Source organism: Anastrepha obliqua, chromosome 2 (assembly GCF_027943255.1).
Source record: "Anastrepha obliqua isolate idAnaObli1 chromosome 2, idAnaObli1_1.0, whole genome shotgun sequence".
Lineage (NCBI taxonomy): Eukaryota > Metazoa > Arthropoda > Insecta > Diptera > Tephritidae > Anastrepha > Anastrepha obliqua.
Window position 1 is genome coordinate 72,614,809 of NC_072893.1, and position 18,465 is coordinate 72,633,273.

The 18,465-nt window shown below is 33.9% G+C and overlaps 1 protein-coding gene across 3 annotated transcripts in view; it reads right to left on the bottom strand.

Moving 5' to 3' along the window:
* The window catches only part of LOC129237150 (uncharacterized), an 81,932-nt gene that overhangs the window by 40,620 nt on the left and 22,847 nt on the right, over window positions 1-18,465 (bottom strand). For all 3 annotated transcript variants that reach the window (XM_054871648.1, XM_054871649.1, XM_054871647.1), the window contains exon 2: window positions 11,885-12,153. In XM_054871648.1, the coding sequence (XP_054727623.1) occupies window positions 11,885-12,016 (132 nt within the window). In that variant the 5' untranslated portion in view covers window positions 12,017-12,153. The remainder of the gene's footprint in view (window positions 1-11,884; window positions 12,154-18,465) is intronic.

The window sequence follows — 18,465 nt, forward strand, 5'->3', positions numbered from 1 at the left end:
GAAATCCATTTGCATTTTTGGCTTTAGATAATAATTACGAGCTGTATCTTGTACGCCAGTTCGAAACTCCAGCGTTGCAGCGCTCTACTAATTTCCAGTTAAACATTTTTTTTCAACTTATTTTAACCAGTACAAAAATTTTTTATGCGTTTTAAATGTTCATTAAAAGATAGAAAAAACTTTGCAGTACTAAACTAATTTTTTCCTTAAAAAAAAAAATCGCAAAGAGATGCAATTTTTAGACCTCATAAACCAGGCTTTTATAAGCCTAATAAAAAGTACCACTTTTCTATGGGAAATCGATTGAAATGGCGCTTAATTACATGTGTCGCTCGATTAAATGAACTAATTTAGAGCTATTAAAATATGAGCTATGGCATAAATCGGATGCAGTTATTGAATTTAATTCAAGCTGAGGCCTCACACACACAACTACATAGGCATGCATAAATGCACATGGTTGTTTGGGCACCAAACTGTTAAGTTGCTGGTATTTTGCTATGCATGTAGGCACATTTCGTCGTCGTTCATCTGAAAACCTTTGAGTGTGTAGCATTTTGGTTGGCATTTCGCACATTCGCAATTTGCTATAATTCCATTTAATTATTTAGCATTTAAGTACGCTGAGATTTGATTCAGTTGCGCAGTGAGCAGACACGAAAAAACATTTTCTGTGTGTTTTTTTTTTCCTGTACAAATGTAATTTAATATTTATTTATTATACACTCACATAAGCACCCATTTAACATAGATATGCATGTATGTAGTCTGCATAAAAAATAACTGGGGCAGCTAATGAATTGTGTTTGGTGCGGCCAGTAATTGTAGTGGACTTTCAACTATTACGTGTGTGAATATTTATTTAGTTTTTTTTTTGTTTTTTGTTTTTTGGATTTTGATTTTTAATATTACTGGCACTTTTTTTTGATTGACGCACAATTACGATTTCATGCGAGTTGATTTTTGTGTTAATTTATAAAGAAAAAATTGGTACAAATTGCGAAGTTAAAATACAGAGATTTGTGTGAGGAATTGAGAAAAAAACAGAGGCGAAAATGAAATGCAAGCAATCAAAAAAAAAAAAAAAGATTAAAAAAATGTATCTTTTGTTGGTTTTTTTTCTTGGCAGTAAATGCACGTAACCACCTTACCTCACTGAGGCATTTGTAATATAGTATTTGCAGACAAAAAATATGCGATTCCAATTTCAATGTGTATACTCATTAAGGTTATTATTTGAATTTCAATTTTGTAGCACATAACTTTGCATACGAAAAATTGCGTTGCTTAATCTTTTATGCCGCCATCAAAGCATTGTTTGGATTTGAAAAATCTATTTCGTTTGATATATTCCTTGCAAAACGTGATTTAAGGCATATTCAAAGATCAGTGATATTTGCCGACATTCATTTTCGAAGCGAAAAAGTATACACATATCATCCTTCACTTTAAAATAATAAGAAAAAAACCAAAAAAGTAATGCATAAAAATGACATAAAAATAATATAGAAGCTTAATAAAATAATGCATGCAAATTATCGGCTATACGAACGTTGTTTCTAATTACTAAAATTTTAAATGCAAATGTGACCGCTTACCGTTTATTTCTAAACATCTACACGCACATATACACAACTATCTATACATATGGGCCCGTAAATCGCCGATTTCATTGGACTTTTCGTGACATTTGACTTGTCAAACGGCTATAGACACGCAAGACTACTAGCAAATAAAGTGATTGTGGCACAATTGCGTTGAGAAAAAACAAAAAACAAAAGAAAAAGTTTAAAAAATTCACTAAACATATTATTTGCAATTAAATGTCGATTAATATTATTTTCAAGCCATGTAAGCAAAATAAGGCCGTAATTCTGAGCTTATTTTGTTTTGAAAAAAAGGGGAAAAAATTGTTTCGCAGCATACCATCAAACAGGAGCGGCAGCTAACAATCAAATGCTATTCAGTGCGCGTAATTGCGATATCACAGCCGCACACTCGTTGGCTCTATCATTATTTGCAGGAATTATTGCTTGCAACAGGTGTGTGTGTGTGTTTGTTTGTAAAAAAATGATGAATACGCAATGATCTTGTTTGGTTGGCACTAAACCACACAACCGCTCCGCAGTCAGTCAAAATTGAAAGCAAAAATCACCTTATTGTACAGAAGACATTTTTACACCTTCCTCGCCAGAAAAACTAATCACACACTTTATTGCAAAGAAACAAAAAAACATTAAAAACAACAAAAAAAAAAAACAATGTATCATAAAATATGTAAATATTTTTCTTCGTTAATGACGTCTAAGCAATTTTGGCAGACTTCCCAAAAATGCTACGAGTACTACTTGAAAAAAAAAAAAAAAATGTTGGCCTGCACACTTCACCAAATTACATACCAAAGCGAGCACACTTTTAGTAGCACAGCCAAGCACTGCAAGGCGCAGCAAGCACAAGTAATACGATACAATCAGCAACAACAACAATGATAGAAAAATATATGTACAGCACTGTAAGCACTAGTTATGCCAACACTCACGTTAACAACAACCTGACGCTGCTGCTGCTGCTTCAATTGCTGCCCACTTTACTAAAGTACGAGTACTTTGGCGCGAGTTTGTCGCTTAAGTCTTTGGTTTCGCCTGAAGTGCGCCGAGTGTTGACTGCTGAAGGTGACTTTTGGCGGCACTTGAGTTCGACGCCAAGCGATTGGCTGTGGTTGTGGTTATTATTGTCTTGTGGCAAATTGATATTGTGTTGTTTTTTTTTCTAACTGAAATTTTGTGATTCCGATCGTGTGGTTGCGCATAGCGATGACATAGCAAAGGTTCAATTCTCACTCCAAATTATAAAAAAAAAAATAACTTCACTCGATTAACAATCGCGTCTTGATAAATTTTTGTAAGTATTGAATTGAAAAATGAGTTATAAAAATCAGTTATGTTTACGAGGTGCTATATAATGAGTTCACTTATAGAAACAAAGGCTATAGGGGGATAAGTATGGGTTGGCGTGCAAACACGGATTGCCATGATTTTCTGTTCGGTAATTGCTATTAATATAGCATAATGTTTTGCTACGTTTCAGGTCTTTAAAACTTATTCATCGAGTGGCGAACTAATGCTTGAAAAATCGAAAAAAATCAAGCAGGTTGCGAGAGCTTTTAATCTTTATCAGCATTTTAAAGAGGAACATACAAAGACTATACAATTATGAGTTTTGTTTTAGAAAGAAACCCCATGTAATTTTTTGTGAAATATCAAAACCGAATTACCTTCAAATATCTGCATAAATTGATATCAGCATCATCAATTCCTGTAGTTCCAAGTTAGAGCATAGGACCACAAAAGTAATATGGTGACTAATAATTCAATGAAAAGTGTCAAAATCAATGAAATGAAATGAATTTTTGTATTTTCGTTATTCACAACATAAATTATTATAAATAAATCGTACGGCTTTGCTTTCTTTAAAATGAATGTCCATATGAAACTTTATGACTTTATTTAAAGTTTTTTTACACCGTTTTATTAATCACACAAAATTTAAGTGTTTATGCTATAGAGAAAAAACGGCAGCTATTGAGTAATAAAAATATTAAATAAAAAGCTAAAATACATTGCTTTGTTGGCGAAAATATTTGCTTCTTCTTCAAGGATATTCAAAGAAAAAAAATGAAATTAAAAGTTAAAATTAAAATTTTTATTTTTTCTAGAATAAGATTTTATGGTAGGACTTTTGTTCAATTGCCACAATTTTCTTCTGCCCTTTGAGTGAAGCTTAAACTATAATAAATTTTAGATCCTTTTATTGAAAAAAGCGGAATACTCGTAAAAAAAGATTTTCTCGGAAATTTGATGTGATACAGACCTCTTACCTCTGGCTTACCTCTTAAGGTAGGCTTACCTCTAACCAACTGAATTTATTAGAACGTTGATACATTTTTCGACTACAACAGTGTATCTATTGTTATTTCATTAGTTTCAAAAAGTGCTTTAAAAAATGTTTGGTTAAATAATATATATTTTTTAGTTGTATGGATGTTGACCTAAAAATGGAGGGATCTGATATTTTATGTTGACCGAAAGAAGAGCAGATGATTTCTTATGTAAAGCATTTTCTTGGCGAAAATACTCTATTGTCTGTAAAGCGGATATCTCTATTAAAAACAACCTCTTCTACAATTCCATATTTTCTGTAGCTGAGGAGTTGGCGCGCTCAGAGGCTAAAACTATCCGCAAGTCATAGGATTGCACTGCTCGAATTTGTTAAGCGAAAGACGGAAAATCGTGGGGTTAATTTTAATTATTTCTACAGTCTGTTTCGTAACTATCCACTAAACGAATGGTTATCACTAGAGAATGACTAAATATCGATTTATAAGAGTGAACCGAATCGAACTGAACTTAGGCTAATTTTAGTCGAAGCCGAACGAAGCCGAATGAAGCCGAATGGAACGTTTAAAGGGGTTCCAGCAATAAAGAAGCAATGATTTTTAAAAACTCGGGTATGCTTATTAATAAAAAACGCAACAGCAGGTTGATGTGTTTCCGTTACCTTTAATATCAGCTCATTCGTTTTCTTGCCTATAATTCTACTTTCGATTAAGTAGACAATTGAGTAATAAAGCCCTCTCTCGACGAACAAAACCAACTCTCTATAAGGCTCGCATCATGCCTCTCCCGTAAGGCGTAGAAGCTCGGACGATGACAATATTTGATGAGGTGTCTCTTGCACATTGGCAATGGTAAGTATCTGAGGCGATGGAACAATGGGCTGTATGAGCTTTACGATGACATAGACATGGCGTAGCGAATAAAGATATAGGGGATTCGTTGGGTGGGTAATGTCATGCGAATGGAAAACAACGCACAGTGCGGCCGATTCCCAAAAAGCTGGCAAAAAGTCAAAAAAAAAGTTTCTAGATAGAGTTTTTTTGTCTTTGGGTTGGCTACAGTAATGCCTTGAGTAGTGAAAACCGTTCATAGCAACGTCCTGTACCCTAAGTATCCTCTGTATTTTCAGTCGCAACGTGGCCTTCGTTTGAGCATCGTATTACTGTCGATGAATAGTGAAAGTTGTACACATTTGAAAGATTTTGTAATGGAGTAAATTGAACAAAACCAAATGGAATCATCTTCGGAAGGTTAGTAAAATACGAGAAAATTTCAAAATTTTTCAAAATTTTAAGATCAAATTCGTAATCAGCGACCACGACAACCCCCGAGTAAGAAATTTTGAATCAATTACTTAATTTTTTGAGTTTTGGCCAGCTTTTCGGGAATCGGCCGCACTGTGCAACGTTCCGGCTCTGAAAGTACTCGATGCGGTACCGGTTGGTGGTAGCAGAGGACGGGGAAAACCTCCTCTACGTTGGCTTCGGTTAGCACGAGAAAGAAACAACTGACGCGCTTTGTTAAACTTGACCAAAATGGCGTAAGCGGTTATCGCGCCAATAAAGAAGAAGAAAAGGAGGTTGAGAAGTTTCAGTCTCTTAAATTTCATAATATAAACTTATGTTTGCAAAATAGCAAAAAAGAAATCATTTTTTTGCATGTGGCTGTAGAAATTTTTTAATATTCATAGCAGAATAATTTTATATCGTAATGTAAAAACATAAGTTTAACGGAATTTTCGTGCTCCTAGCGACCCTACCTATCGATAAAGAGCTGACCTGCAGCCCTAAATAATTGCTTATTAGTCGCACTCGATGGAAAAATAGATACATGTTAAAAAGGGCGGAAAAAATAGACTTTGATAGAAGCATTCAAAAATTGTTAGAAAAACTAAAAGTTGATAAAATTTGATTACAAAAAAATTTAAAGAAATGTTTGGCTTTTTTTTGGCGCAAGTCGAGCCGAAACTGAACTGAAATTTTGTGGCCGAAGTTCGGTTGTTCGATAGTAATCACCCACAAACCCACTCAGCTGCGCCGGCTGCTGACGGAGCGTACATTGAATAAACTTCAGCTGTGATAGGGGCTCTCCTGGATAGAGACATGTTTGAGTGCTTTACTATAGGGCTAGATTTACTTTTCAGTTCAATATTCCAGATTTTCTTCCTGTACAGCTGTAAATGATTTATGTCGAGACTACTTAAAAGTAGCTTAAAATCATTTTACATTCTACTCGAATCGATTTTTCTTCGCTTGTCTATAAACTTCCTTTCTAATTACTACCAATAACGGAACAACTAAAATTCCCCGATTACTCGCTTCATAAATCGAAATCAATCAACTTTTAATTTGCATGCATTTTCGCGCAATTGCTTCGCATAACAATTTGACGATTGAATGTAAATTGCAACTTTATTTAAAATTATTACGAATATGGCAAACATAATTGTGACGCTAATCTGTTGCATGTACCGCATAACGCGTTAAGTAGTCCCACAACTGCAGCTCGTCATAATGACATTCTTCTCTCAAGCAAGTCATTCGCTATTCACAACGTTACAACTCCACATCCGACTAGCCGGCACTAACAATACTTAAATACATAGCTACTAAATATATATACATGCATACATATGTATATAAGTATGTATTAGCGGAAAATTTTAGTCGGTCAGCAAGCCGTTCACCTATTTGTCCAAATGACCGGCGCCCGCCATGACAACTTTTTGTTTTTGGACTTTTTTGTATTACCCCATTATTTGTTGTTTTTGGCGCTTTCAACGACATCTCGCTGCATTATTTGATTTTGGTGCGTTTTATTTTTGCTTGAGTGTAGCCGATGAACGTTTTTTTTGGTTTTTTGACAATTTTCGTTTCTGGTTTTTCGTAGGCCAAAACATAACCTGCTGCATTTGCTGACTGAAAGTGGTCGATCTAGTGGATTTTCGGCCGGCAACAGTCACTTGGGCCGTTGCCACAGCAGGCTTGGTGTCCACATGTATTTATTATATACATTCACTTGTGTGTGTAAATGCCTAAATACACGTTTTTGGATATGTAATAAATACTCTCATTTTCAGCAACTCGCCAACTGGGCAGTGTCTCAATGTGTCATTTCCGTGCAACTTGGTAATCGTTAAGCTGGTTTTGCAGGATTTCATTGCAAATCGTTGTGATTGTGTGTACTTTGAACGGAGGCCTGAATTTTCTGCAGACATAAAAGGCAAATATCTTCAACTGGTAGATAATGAAAATTCAATTGAAAACTCAAACAAAAAAAGTATTTCTATAATCAAAATGCACGGAGGGAGTGAAGTGCGTAGATAAGGATTTAAAATGAGTCATTGAATATTACACGAGTATGGCATGAAATTGTAGCTAAACATGAGTGTGCGTTGTATATCAGCCGAGGGTTCAACTATGATATATAAACACAAAGCGTTAAAATAAGAGAAAAAGTGTTAACAGTGCGTCTCTCCGCTGGTAAAGATTCAGGCTATGTTATTAAATAATTCTGCAAACTAGTTTGCAGACTGAGTTAAAGTTGAAACGCAATAAAAAAAAATAAAAATAAACTAAACAACTAAAACTCGAAGAAATGACAGATTTCCTCTGAAAATTAATTTTTTTACAGAAATAATTGCACTAAGCATAACAACTATCTATAATTATTTTCAGATATGTTATGGGTATAATAAAATATTTTATAGAATGCCTCTTCTATTCGCCACTTCTCAGCTCGCTATTTCTCTGCTCAGCTCACTTGACGAAAAATTCCCATGTAAAAGCAATAACAAAGTTATTGAACGAGATTCGTCACTAGCGAGCATGGCTATTCCTCATGCAACTGGTATACGAGGTGTGTTCAAAAAATATCCCGAGTTTTGTGTTTTTTCTACAATTATTTCTTTTTTCATGAATATCTATTTTGTCCCCTTCAAAGTGGTCCCCATGAGATATTATACGCTTGTGCCAACGTTTTTTCCAATCTTCCAAGCACTTTAAAAAATCTTTTTTTTATCTTGTCCAGCTCCTCCTTCGATGCCGTTTATATCTCATCAATCGTAGGATAGCGTCATGCTTTCATGGGACTCATCAGTTTCGGGAACAAAAAAAATTCACAGGGGGCCAGATCTGGGGAATACAGTGACCGTGCCATCATTAGTGTGTTGTTTTTGGCCAAAAAGTCGTGCGCAAGCAACGATGTATGAGCAGGGGCGTTATCGTGATGCAAGAGCCAATTTTTGTTCTTCCACAAATCCGGGTGTTTCTGCCGGATTGTATTACTTCGCGCAAATTTCGCATAACTTGCAAGTAGTATTCCTTATTGACTGTTTTACCCTATGGCAAGAACTCATGATGCACAACGCCCTGAAAACGAAGAAAACGGTAAGCAAAACTTTTACATTCGACGGACTTGGCGCGCTTTTTTCGGTCTTGGTTCGTGCGGCAGCATCCATTGAGATGATTCAGCTTTGGTTTCCACGTCATAACCAAAAACCCACAATTTGTCACCAGTCGTCACGAACAGAGTCAAACATCTCATTAGTAATGTTCATGCGATGTTGCTTTCGGTCGAAATTTAGCAGTTTTGGTACGAATTTCGCGGCGACCCATTTCATGCCGAAATCATTGGAAAAAATCGAATGGCTCGAGCCAATCGATATGTCTAGGCCCTCAGCAGCTTCTCTAATGGTGATTCCGGTGATGCTGGTAATGCCGGCACGCTTTTCGTCGTTCATATTTTCTCGGCCTTCTGAGAATATTATTTACCACCGATAAATGTTGCTTTGTTCAGAAGTATCTTCTCCGTATGACACAGTTATCATTCGGAATGCATCCGCGCACTTAATTTCGTTTTTTACACAAAATTTGATACCGGTTCTTTGATTCATCGTTTTGAATAGGTAAAAATCGAAGACGAGCCGAAACACGTGCAAGCATAGCAGCTGTCAACAATTAACCGAACATTCAAAATGGCATGAGTAAGAGACAAGAGTACCAACATAACGCCACAAAAAAAATCGAAATTCGAATATATGTAACCACCGAAAATTCTAAATTTTCGATACTTTTTGAACACACCTCGTAACGCAGTATTGTACAAATAAATGTAATTTAGGCAGCTCTTTTCCAGTGCTGCCGAGATATGTTTATTTATACCAGTTGCTTCATCTATTCGCCACTTGCTAATGCTTGTTGAAAAGAAGAGGGCTAGATGCATGTAAATGAAATATAACTATATGGCTATAGAATAACGGGTCCAATGCTGCCATAAAACAAGTATTCATTCAACAAATATCAGCAACCGCCGGCTGCTTAGTGTGAAACCTTCTCTTTTAAATGCAATTCCTCTCGCTTCTGTGAACAAACCAGAAGTCGCTTATATTAGGGTAGAATTTTTGTTTCGTTGGAATAGAGTTAACTGTAACTACAAATCAAGGCCCCAGAGTTGGCCGCACATAGATTGAACACTTCCTCAGTGTTAGCAAAAGTATTTACAACCACGACAATTGCCTTTTATTTTGTGAATTTTGCATCTTTTGCCTGTTCTTTAAACCAATTTGGATTAGTAAGCTGCCAAGATGCAGTGGATCTTTTCAGTATTTTACTTGAAACTGGATTGTCAAATAAATTAGCTGGACAATGCAAACTGATTTTTCGGAACGCTCTTGGAAACTTGAACTACTATTTCTTCAAATAACCTGAAGGCCAAGTTGAATCGCAGTCAATAGATGATTTCCAAGCGCTTACTGATAAGTAAGCGGTATCTCTTAGGTTTTCTTCTGTTCAATACAAGAAATAGCTAGGGAGTAATATCAGGCCAAGTGAAATATTTTTGACATTGCCGTTAATTTGTTTTTCTAAAACATTGGTTTATTTTTAAATTTAAGTAATGAAAAGAAAACTGAACAAATTCTCAAAAAAGTTTAATCATTTTTACATTTATTTAATGCTAAAACTTTAGCATGGAATTTTTTAAGGTGAAATATCTTCCATTTTCTCAATATTTTTATACTTTTTTAAACTTTTGCGATAAATAAACTTTCTCAATTTCTTAATTTTAAGAAACAAATTTGTTGGCACATTTTATTTGTTGTAGTGTTTGGAAAAAGTTTAATAATTTCGAGATTTATTTGATGTAAAAAATGTGGTATAGAGTTTTTTAAAGTGAAATATCTTCCATTTTCTTAATATTTTTATACTTTTTTAAAGTTTTTGGGGTAAATTAACCTTATACATTTTTTTTTGTTTTATCAAAGAAGGGAAGTTTTTGGAAAATTTTGTTTGTTGTAGTTTTTAAGAAAAGTTTAGTAATTTCGAGATTTATTTAATGTTAAAGGTTTGGGGTGGATTTTGTTTAAGTGAAATATCTTTTCTTATTTTTAATATTTTTATACATTTTCAGAATTTTTGGAGTACATTAACTTAAAAAACATTTTCTTTTTTAATATAGGAAAATTTTTTTTATTGCAGTTTAAAAAAGTTTAATTATTTTGAGAAATGTTTTGTTTTTTTAATTGTAAGAAAAAAAATTTTTGGTACATGTTTTTAGTTGTAGGGTTTGAAAAAAGTTAATAAATTCGTATTGAGTTTTTCAAAGTCTAATATCTTTTGTAATTTTTAATATTTTTCTACTTTTTCACAAATTTTGGGGTAAATTAATTTTAGAAATTTTTTTTAGGACATTTTTGGTTGTAGTTTTTGAAAATTTTTATTTTATTTTTTCATTTTAAGATACAAATTGTTTGGCCCATGCTCTTTGTTGTAATTTTTTAAAAATGTTTAATAATTTTAAGTTTTATTTAATGTTAAACATTTGCGGATTTTTTTTAAGTGGAATATATTCTATTATTTTCAATGTTTATATACTTTTATACAATTTTTGGGATTATTTAGTTTAATAAAAGTTTGGTTTCCTAGTTAAAAAAAAATTTTTTTTTAGACATTTTTTTTGTTGTAGTTTTTGTGAAAAGTTTAATAATTTTTAGATTTATATAATACTAAAAATTTGGTATGGAGTTTGTTAAAGCGAAACATGTCCTGTTTTTTAACACTGTCATACTTTTTTAAAGTTTTTGTGATAAATTAATTTTATAAAAAAATTTTCGTAAGAAAAAGTTTTAAGTAAACAATTTTTTTGGACATTATTTGGTTGTACTTTTTTAAAAAATTAATAATTTTGAGATTAATTTAATGTTCCTGTTTTTTTTAATTTTTGGGATAAATTAACTTTATAAAAAATTGGTTTAAGAAAATAATTTCAATTAAACAATTTTTTGGGACATTTTTTTGTGTTAGTTTTTGAAACCACCGTCGAAGTTTTTTTATTACTGGCTAGGAGTATGCCCAGCAATTCCTGAGAGTTTCATACTGGCATTCCATTACCTTTCCGAGTTATATTCAAATACCACCACCAATATATGACTAAAATCTTTTTCTTTTACATTTATTTTCTTTCTCTTTATTTTGCCTTGTAATAAAAAAAAACGCCAAACAAAAATGACATAACTGTTGCGTCGTTTAATTTCCTTTTCACATCTGTGAAATTGGAGCCACTTTATGACAAATGCACTTCACCTTCCAACACTTATCTATTGTGGTAGTAAAGTAAAAGTTGGAAAAAAAGCAAAACACAGAATATCACTTACTATACTTTCAGCGTATGGTTGTTGACATTTAGCATCACTTTAAACAATTAACGAATAACGGAGAGACGGAGGTAAGCGGTTGTAAACAAAATTCACACTTTGCACAATCTCAGCATTCAAATGAATTCAGCAAAATTTTGTTAAGTAAGCATGGCTGACTGGACTGCTATATTCAAACATACATTCACACACACATACGTACATATGTATTTATATATACATACATAAAGACATTGATAAATATTTGCTCATTCACTAGCTAACCAACTACTAACTTCAGCTACAACGCTGATGTAACTGTAGCGCTTGCATCAATTAAATCTTGCATTTGACTTACCTTCCCATCTGAAAGTGGAATCTGTAACATATCTAATTCCTGGTTACCAGCTGGCAGTGGTACAGCGGATACGAGCACTACAGCGGCGCTGCATAGGCAAGCGGCGATTGCAAATAACTGTTGTTGCCTCATAATGTGCGTCTCTGATGTGTATGTGTGGGTTAAATTTGTGCGGTATTGGTGATGTTGGTTGACTGCGATCAGTTAGGTAGCGTGTCCAGGGCCACTGTATGAGCACTACGAAGCGTTTGCGTTGACTAAAATAGACACTGAAAAGAGTTATAAAATTAAATGAAACATTTTAGCGAAACTCCATTATTTTTTTACTGTGGTTTAAGTTTATTTTGAATTTTAATTTGATTAGGATATTAGTAAAAAAAAAAAAACAAAAAGCTTATATTAAACAGACAGACAAACAGCTTATATTAAACAGTTTTTAAAAACCTGTAATCGAATTAGTCGAGAAACGTGTTTCGTTTGTGTGAATGTTTCTATTAAACTTGAAATAATTGAGACCAACTAAGATGGAGAAAAATGAACAAAGTCTGAATTATTCACATTACTTATAATAATAATTTTGGATTTCGCAAACATTCATTCAGAGTTGCCACCTAAAATCGGGTTTGCCAACATAATAGATGCTAATAAAATGGATCAAAACTAATCAGAAGGTAATAAGAAGTTTTGAATTTTTCATTTTTTATAATGGGAAGTAAAAAATGCTTAGTGGAAAATCATAAATTCATAAGTTTATCAATTAGGCTTTTCTAACTAACTTGGTCAAAAGTTTTTTGATGATTTCTACTAACTGACTTACTGTCTAATTAAAAACAGAAAAAACTCGTACCTTAGAACTAGCATCGAAAAAAGTGGATATAAAGGGTGGGCCATGTAAATTTTGGAATCGGCTATAAAAAACAAAAATTATCAATATTTTTTCAAACTTTTTATTTTATTTTGAAGACTAAATATTGTCATTTATGAATGAAAAATAACATTGTTCAAATGACTGCCACGACTGGCTTTACAAGGCCATTTTTTAAGGCCAATTTCTAAGCACATTTTCGATTGTTTGGGCTCCCATTTCATGAATGGCAACTTCGTTTTCGTGTTTTAAAGCATCAATCGTCTCTGTATGGTTCGCATACCATTTGTTCTTAACGGCTCCCCACAAAAAATAGTCCAACGGGCTTAAATCACAGCTTCGAGGCGGCCAATTGATATCGGAATTCAAAAACGGTAGCCAAAAGTTCGAGTGTAACTTTGGCAAGGTGAGAAGTTGCACCGTCCTGTTGAAACCAAATGTCGTCCATACTATCCTCTTCAATTTTTGGAAACAAAAACTCGTTGAGCATGTCATGGTAACGCTCGCCATTTACTGTAACGCCGGAAGAAGAAGAAGACTCACCACTTTGGACATAGGTTTTCAATATTTCTCAATTTTGTTCAAGCGTATAGCGCCCTATTTCGCAAATGCCATACCTTTAAGTAAATTATGAACACATTTGACATGGAATTTGTGTTACCATTCTCAAAAAAATAGGTGGTTCAAAAAGTAAACGCTATATGGCCCACCTTATATAAGAAAATTTTTTGTTTTTTAATACCGAATCTTTAAAATCGAATAAGGAAACTAGTCAGAAATTACGCAAATAATAATGTCATTAAATATTCATAACGACTTTGTCGGTAACCATGTACGGTAGGGCGGGTCGATTTAAAAATCGCTCATTGCTCTGTGGAAATCGTATTCTAGGGATCAAAATAAGAAACCTTGCCGAAGGAACCAGACCTCTAAAACGAATTCTGATGTCCCCCAATTTGTGTCGAACGAAAAATCCCACTTTGACCCATTTAGAGTGCTCCAATCGAATCCAAATGAATGACCGACCCCCACTAACTTTGGATCCACCCATGCCAGTGGCACACCCCATGGAAGTCCCCTGGGGGGTTCCCCATACAATAATTTCAAAATATCACAATTTTTGGCCTTTACATGAGAAAAGAAACTAAAAAGTTCGACCGAAAATGGGGGACATCAGAATTCGTTTTAGAGGTATGGTTCCTTCGGCAAAGTTTCTTATTTTGATCCCTCAAATATGATTTTCACAGAGCAATGGGCGATTTTTTTGCCTCCCCACAAATCGACCCGGCCTAATGTACGGTATATTACTCACGCAAAGCGTATGTTGCTATTGAAAATGTGCGAAAGCGGTTAATAACTACACCCAACTGCAATATAACGGTAGTTTAAAAATATGCAAAAAAAAAAAGTATTCCACTAATTCCAGGATTAAATCACTTTTTCCCTTTTTCAATTATTTCACATTTTTCGGGATACCGGTGGCAATAAAAACTAATCCCCATAATTTCGGGATCCGAATTTGTATTCCTAGATTGGCATACATAATGTGTACCAAGCTTAGTCTGAATTTCTATTTGAGTTATTTGACGTACAAACGGTAAAACGCACAAAAAAGTGTCTGTGTACGGGGCGCAATTTGCCTGATTTCAATGCTTTTCAGAAAGAAGCTTGTTAAAATCAAACGCCAAAAAGCACCAAGTTTGGTAGCGGTTTAAAATATACAAATACAATGAGAGTGGGCGGTGTCAGGCCCAATTAACAATTTGTTTTTAAACATTTCGTAAGTCTTCTTAGATATCAGTAATTACTAAAAAATATCGCATTTTTGCATTTTACAAAATTACCATTGCATGGGAGGTGTGCCTATTCCAAGTGTCGTAATAAATATACACCGAGTTTCAGATCACTAACTTCTACTCGAGTAATTCCCTGCACAGATGGACAGATGAGCTGACAAGAAGGCCTACACCCTGCTGCAAGCAACAGCACATACAAATTTTTATCAGTTTGGACCATGTTTTGTTTTGTTCCTTGAAAGTTAATTTTTGGTTTGTTTTTTATAATAAAAACCTTCTAATTCTTTGTCTAATAAAAACCGTGTTTCAAAGTTTGAAGTTTTCACAAAACTAGAAAAAAACACAAATTTTTCATCCTAATGCTATGATTTTTAATTACAATTTGCAGAATTTGTGGTGCTCATTTTGAAAGTTCTGAAAAATCCCATTGATTCTTAATAATATTTTTTTGACTGTGTTGCTCATTTTCTCTATACAAAAAAAACAAAAACAAAATATGCATTTGTGCGGAGTATGGCTAACGAAAGTCAGAATCAAGATTGAAGTCTAGATTAGAACAAAATTTAAATGTACAAATATTTATGAATATGAATTCTAATTCGAAACTTAAAGCGTGTGTTTGCCGGAAGTAGCGAGATAATCGCCTTCCAGATTTATAAATAGAATAGTTAAGTAGAATGACAGCTTTGATTTGCAGAAAAATACAATAGTAGAGTAGTAATAGTAGAGTAAAAGGGCTAGTCATTGCACCAGCTACAGTCCCTTAGCCATCAACAAGAAAAACAGCAGTGTAACAGCAGAAGTACAGCTGCAGCTGCAGAACTTTTGCACGCTAGCGACAATGAATATCATCGACGATATAACGATGAGCTTTACATAGATAAAATTCATAGACAAAATATGGTATAGGGGAAAAATATTCAAGGGCTCCGCTGACTAGGTAGTAATATAATACGAATTAATAGAAAAGCCCCTGCCTGGAAAGTAATTTTAATTGACATTCACAGAGAAATCAAGAACGCTTTATCTCGCTCCGCTGTTAGATGTATTTCTGTGGCAAGAACAACTCAAAGGCGTTGCTTCACAGGAAAAACTTCAAGTTTCTGCATGAGTGTCTGGAAAGTAGAAGCAGTCGACAAGCCTGCATCTTGTGCAAAGACATATTGGGCATCTTCAAGCTGGATTTGAATAAGTCACTCTCGATGTAAAAACAAGCAGAAAATTAGGAAAGTAGGTCAAATAAAACAGTGATAATGTTGACCTTTGGTGCAACTTTGTGAAGTGCACAGTTAATTGTCGACTTCTTGTCTAACTTTCTGTCAATTTCATGCAACAGATTTTCGTGTTTCTCTAAATAATATAGATAATTATTCGCTTAAATCCTCAAATTTTTGAGTCATATATGTAAGTTAATAAAAAAAGAAATTAGTTGAAAATCTTGCATAAATATGTTGAAAGGATCAAGTGCAGAAGGACTTGACTTTACTTGACATTTCTGATTGGCGTCGGTTGGCGCGTAACAGAAGCGAAAGAAACTTTGTTTAATGCGACCAAAATTGCTTCAGCGGTTACGGCACTAGTGAAGAAGGCAAATATTTTTTTAGGATAGCCCAAAACAATTTGTTTCTTTGATGATACCCACTAAATTTGTTTTATGGCCATTAATGAGACACACACTAAAGAAAATAGTTTAAATTATTTTGTTTGAAATAATCATTTTTTTGACAATTCGGAAGCATACTAATATTTGAGGAAAAGTGTATTTTCTCATAGAAATTCAGGCGTGAATTTCAAAGCGTCGTTGGCAAAGGTAAATGTGAAATAAAAATAAAAATTAAAAAATGGGTATGTAACATTTGTAAAAGACGAGAAGACATTTACACCAAATATACGGAAAACGGCTTTTTTGTTTGAGAATTCAATAGTAAATTCAAAGCGTTGGCGACACAGGAAAACTTTAAATAAGAAAAATAAAAGAATTTGCGTCCCTTTCTTTGGTCCATAGAACATAGTAGATACCCTATAATGTAGAGGGCTTATTTTTTGGATATTTGTAAATGTAAAAATATAAGATTAAATAATATCAATCTACAGACATTTTTTACAAAATTTACGAAAAAGTGCTCTTTTCCATAAGAATTCAATATTAAGTTACAAAGCTTTGGAAGCACAGATACAGTTTGAATAAAAAATAAAAGAATAGGTTCCTCATTTTATTGACCATGTAACATACTAGACACGCAAAAAAGTATATTTTAAATAATTTTTTATAATAAATTAAAAATTAAGATTAAAGAGCCGGTTACATGTAAAGAGGAGATTAAATAATATCGATTTACAGACATTTTACGGAAAATTTACGGAAATTTTTTTGTAATAATTTCTTAGTAAACTCCAAGCGCTGGCAATACGGGTAAACCCACTGAAGCGGCTATTCGAGCTATTGTAAGCTATTTAGAACCAAATTTACATTATTGGACATCAAACCACCAACACGCTTACCTAGAGTGCGAACTGAAGAAAATATCGCAGCTGTATCGGCTAGTGTTAATGATGACCATCAATTATCGATTCGTTGCCGTTCGCAGCAATTGGGCCTCTGTTACTCAACAACGTGGAAAATTTTGCGAAAGGATTTAGGTGTGAAGCTTTTCAAAATACAGCTGGTGCAAGAATTGAAGCCGAACGACCTACCGCAACGCAGAATTTTTGATGAATGGGCTCTTGGAAAAAATTACCGAAGATCCGTACTTCTTCAAAGATGCTGCGAATCGTAACGTAACTGTGAATGGTGAGCGCTACCGTGAAATGATATCCAACTTTTTTCCCCCAAAATGCAAGAGCTTGACTTGCATGACACGCGTAACAATGGACTTGTTGAGAGGCGAGTTCGGTGAACATTTTATTTCACGTTCGGGACCTGTCAATTAGCCACCCAGATCGTGCGATATAACGCCTTTAGATTATTTTTTTGTGGGTCTATGTTGAAGCTCATGTCTATTTAGACAAGCCTGCTTCAACTAACGCATTGGAAGACAACATTAAAGCATTTTTATGTGAGATAACGGCCGAAACATTGGAAAGAGTATGCCAAAATTGGACTAAGCGGATGGACCATTTGAAGCGCAGTCGCGGTCAACATTTGCATGAAATAATCTTCAAACATTAAATTATATGGACTGTACTATCGATTTAAATAAAAAATTCATGCATTTTTTTTTAATTGTACGTGTGTTTTTTTGAAAAACTTTCCTGTAGCTCTTAAAAAATCACGAAGTGAAGTAAAGTCTTTTGCTTTAGGTGTCTAATTTTTTTACCATAGAGCAAATTTAGGAGGTAGCATCAAGAAAGAAACACTTTTCGTTTCTTTGTGCCATGCTAATATTTACGTATGGCTTCCTTTACACTCATTCGCACATACCTACAATATAATTTTCATTCTTTTCAAATACATAGCAACTAATATGTCTTACTGGTTAAACCATCGTGAAATCTTGACCTAAATAATCCTGTAGTTTTCAATGAAGAAAAAATATATGTACAGCGACTCACATATTCATTTTACAAAATCACATACTCACTCGCTTGAAAAGCGAATTTAAACGACAAATACGCTTGCTAATACTACTTATTACTAACACTCATACATACAAGCATAAACTTGAACTCGCATGCCTATCAATTTTATTTTATTTTATTTCTCTTTTCTTGTGAATTGATTTCGAATATTATGCAAATTAGTGTTTCGGTAATTTTTAGCAGGTAGCTCAAGTGGCATTTGGAATGCTCTCAAAATAGATTGTTAATATGTGGTAGAGAGAGCGTTAACTTCTGCCTTCGAGAAGGTCAACAATAAACCGCAATCTATGCATAATGCAAACAATTTAAAGCGTTCATAAATATTATGTGTGTATGTCTGC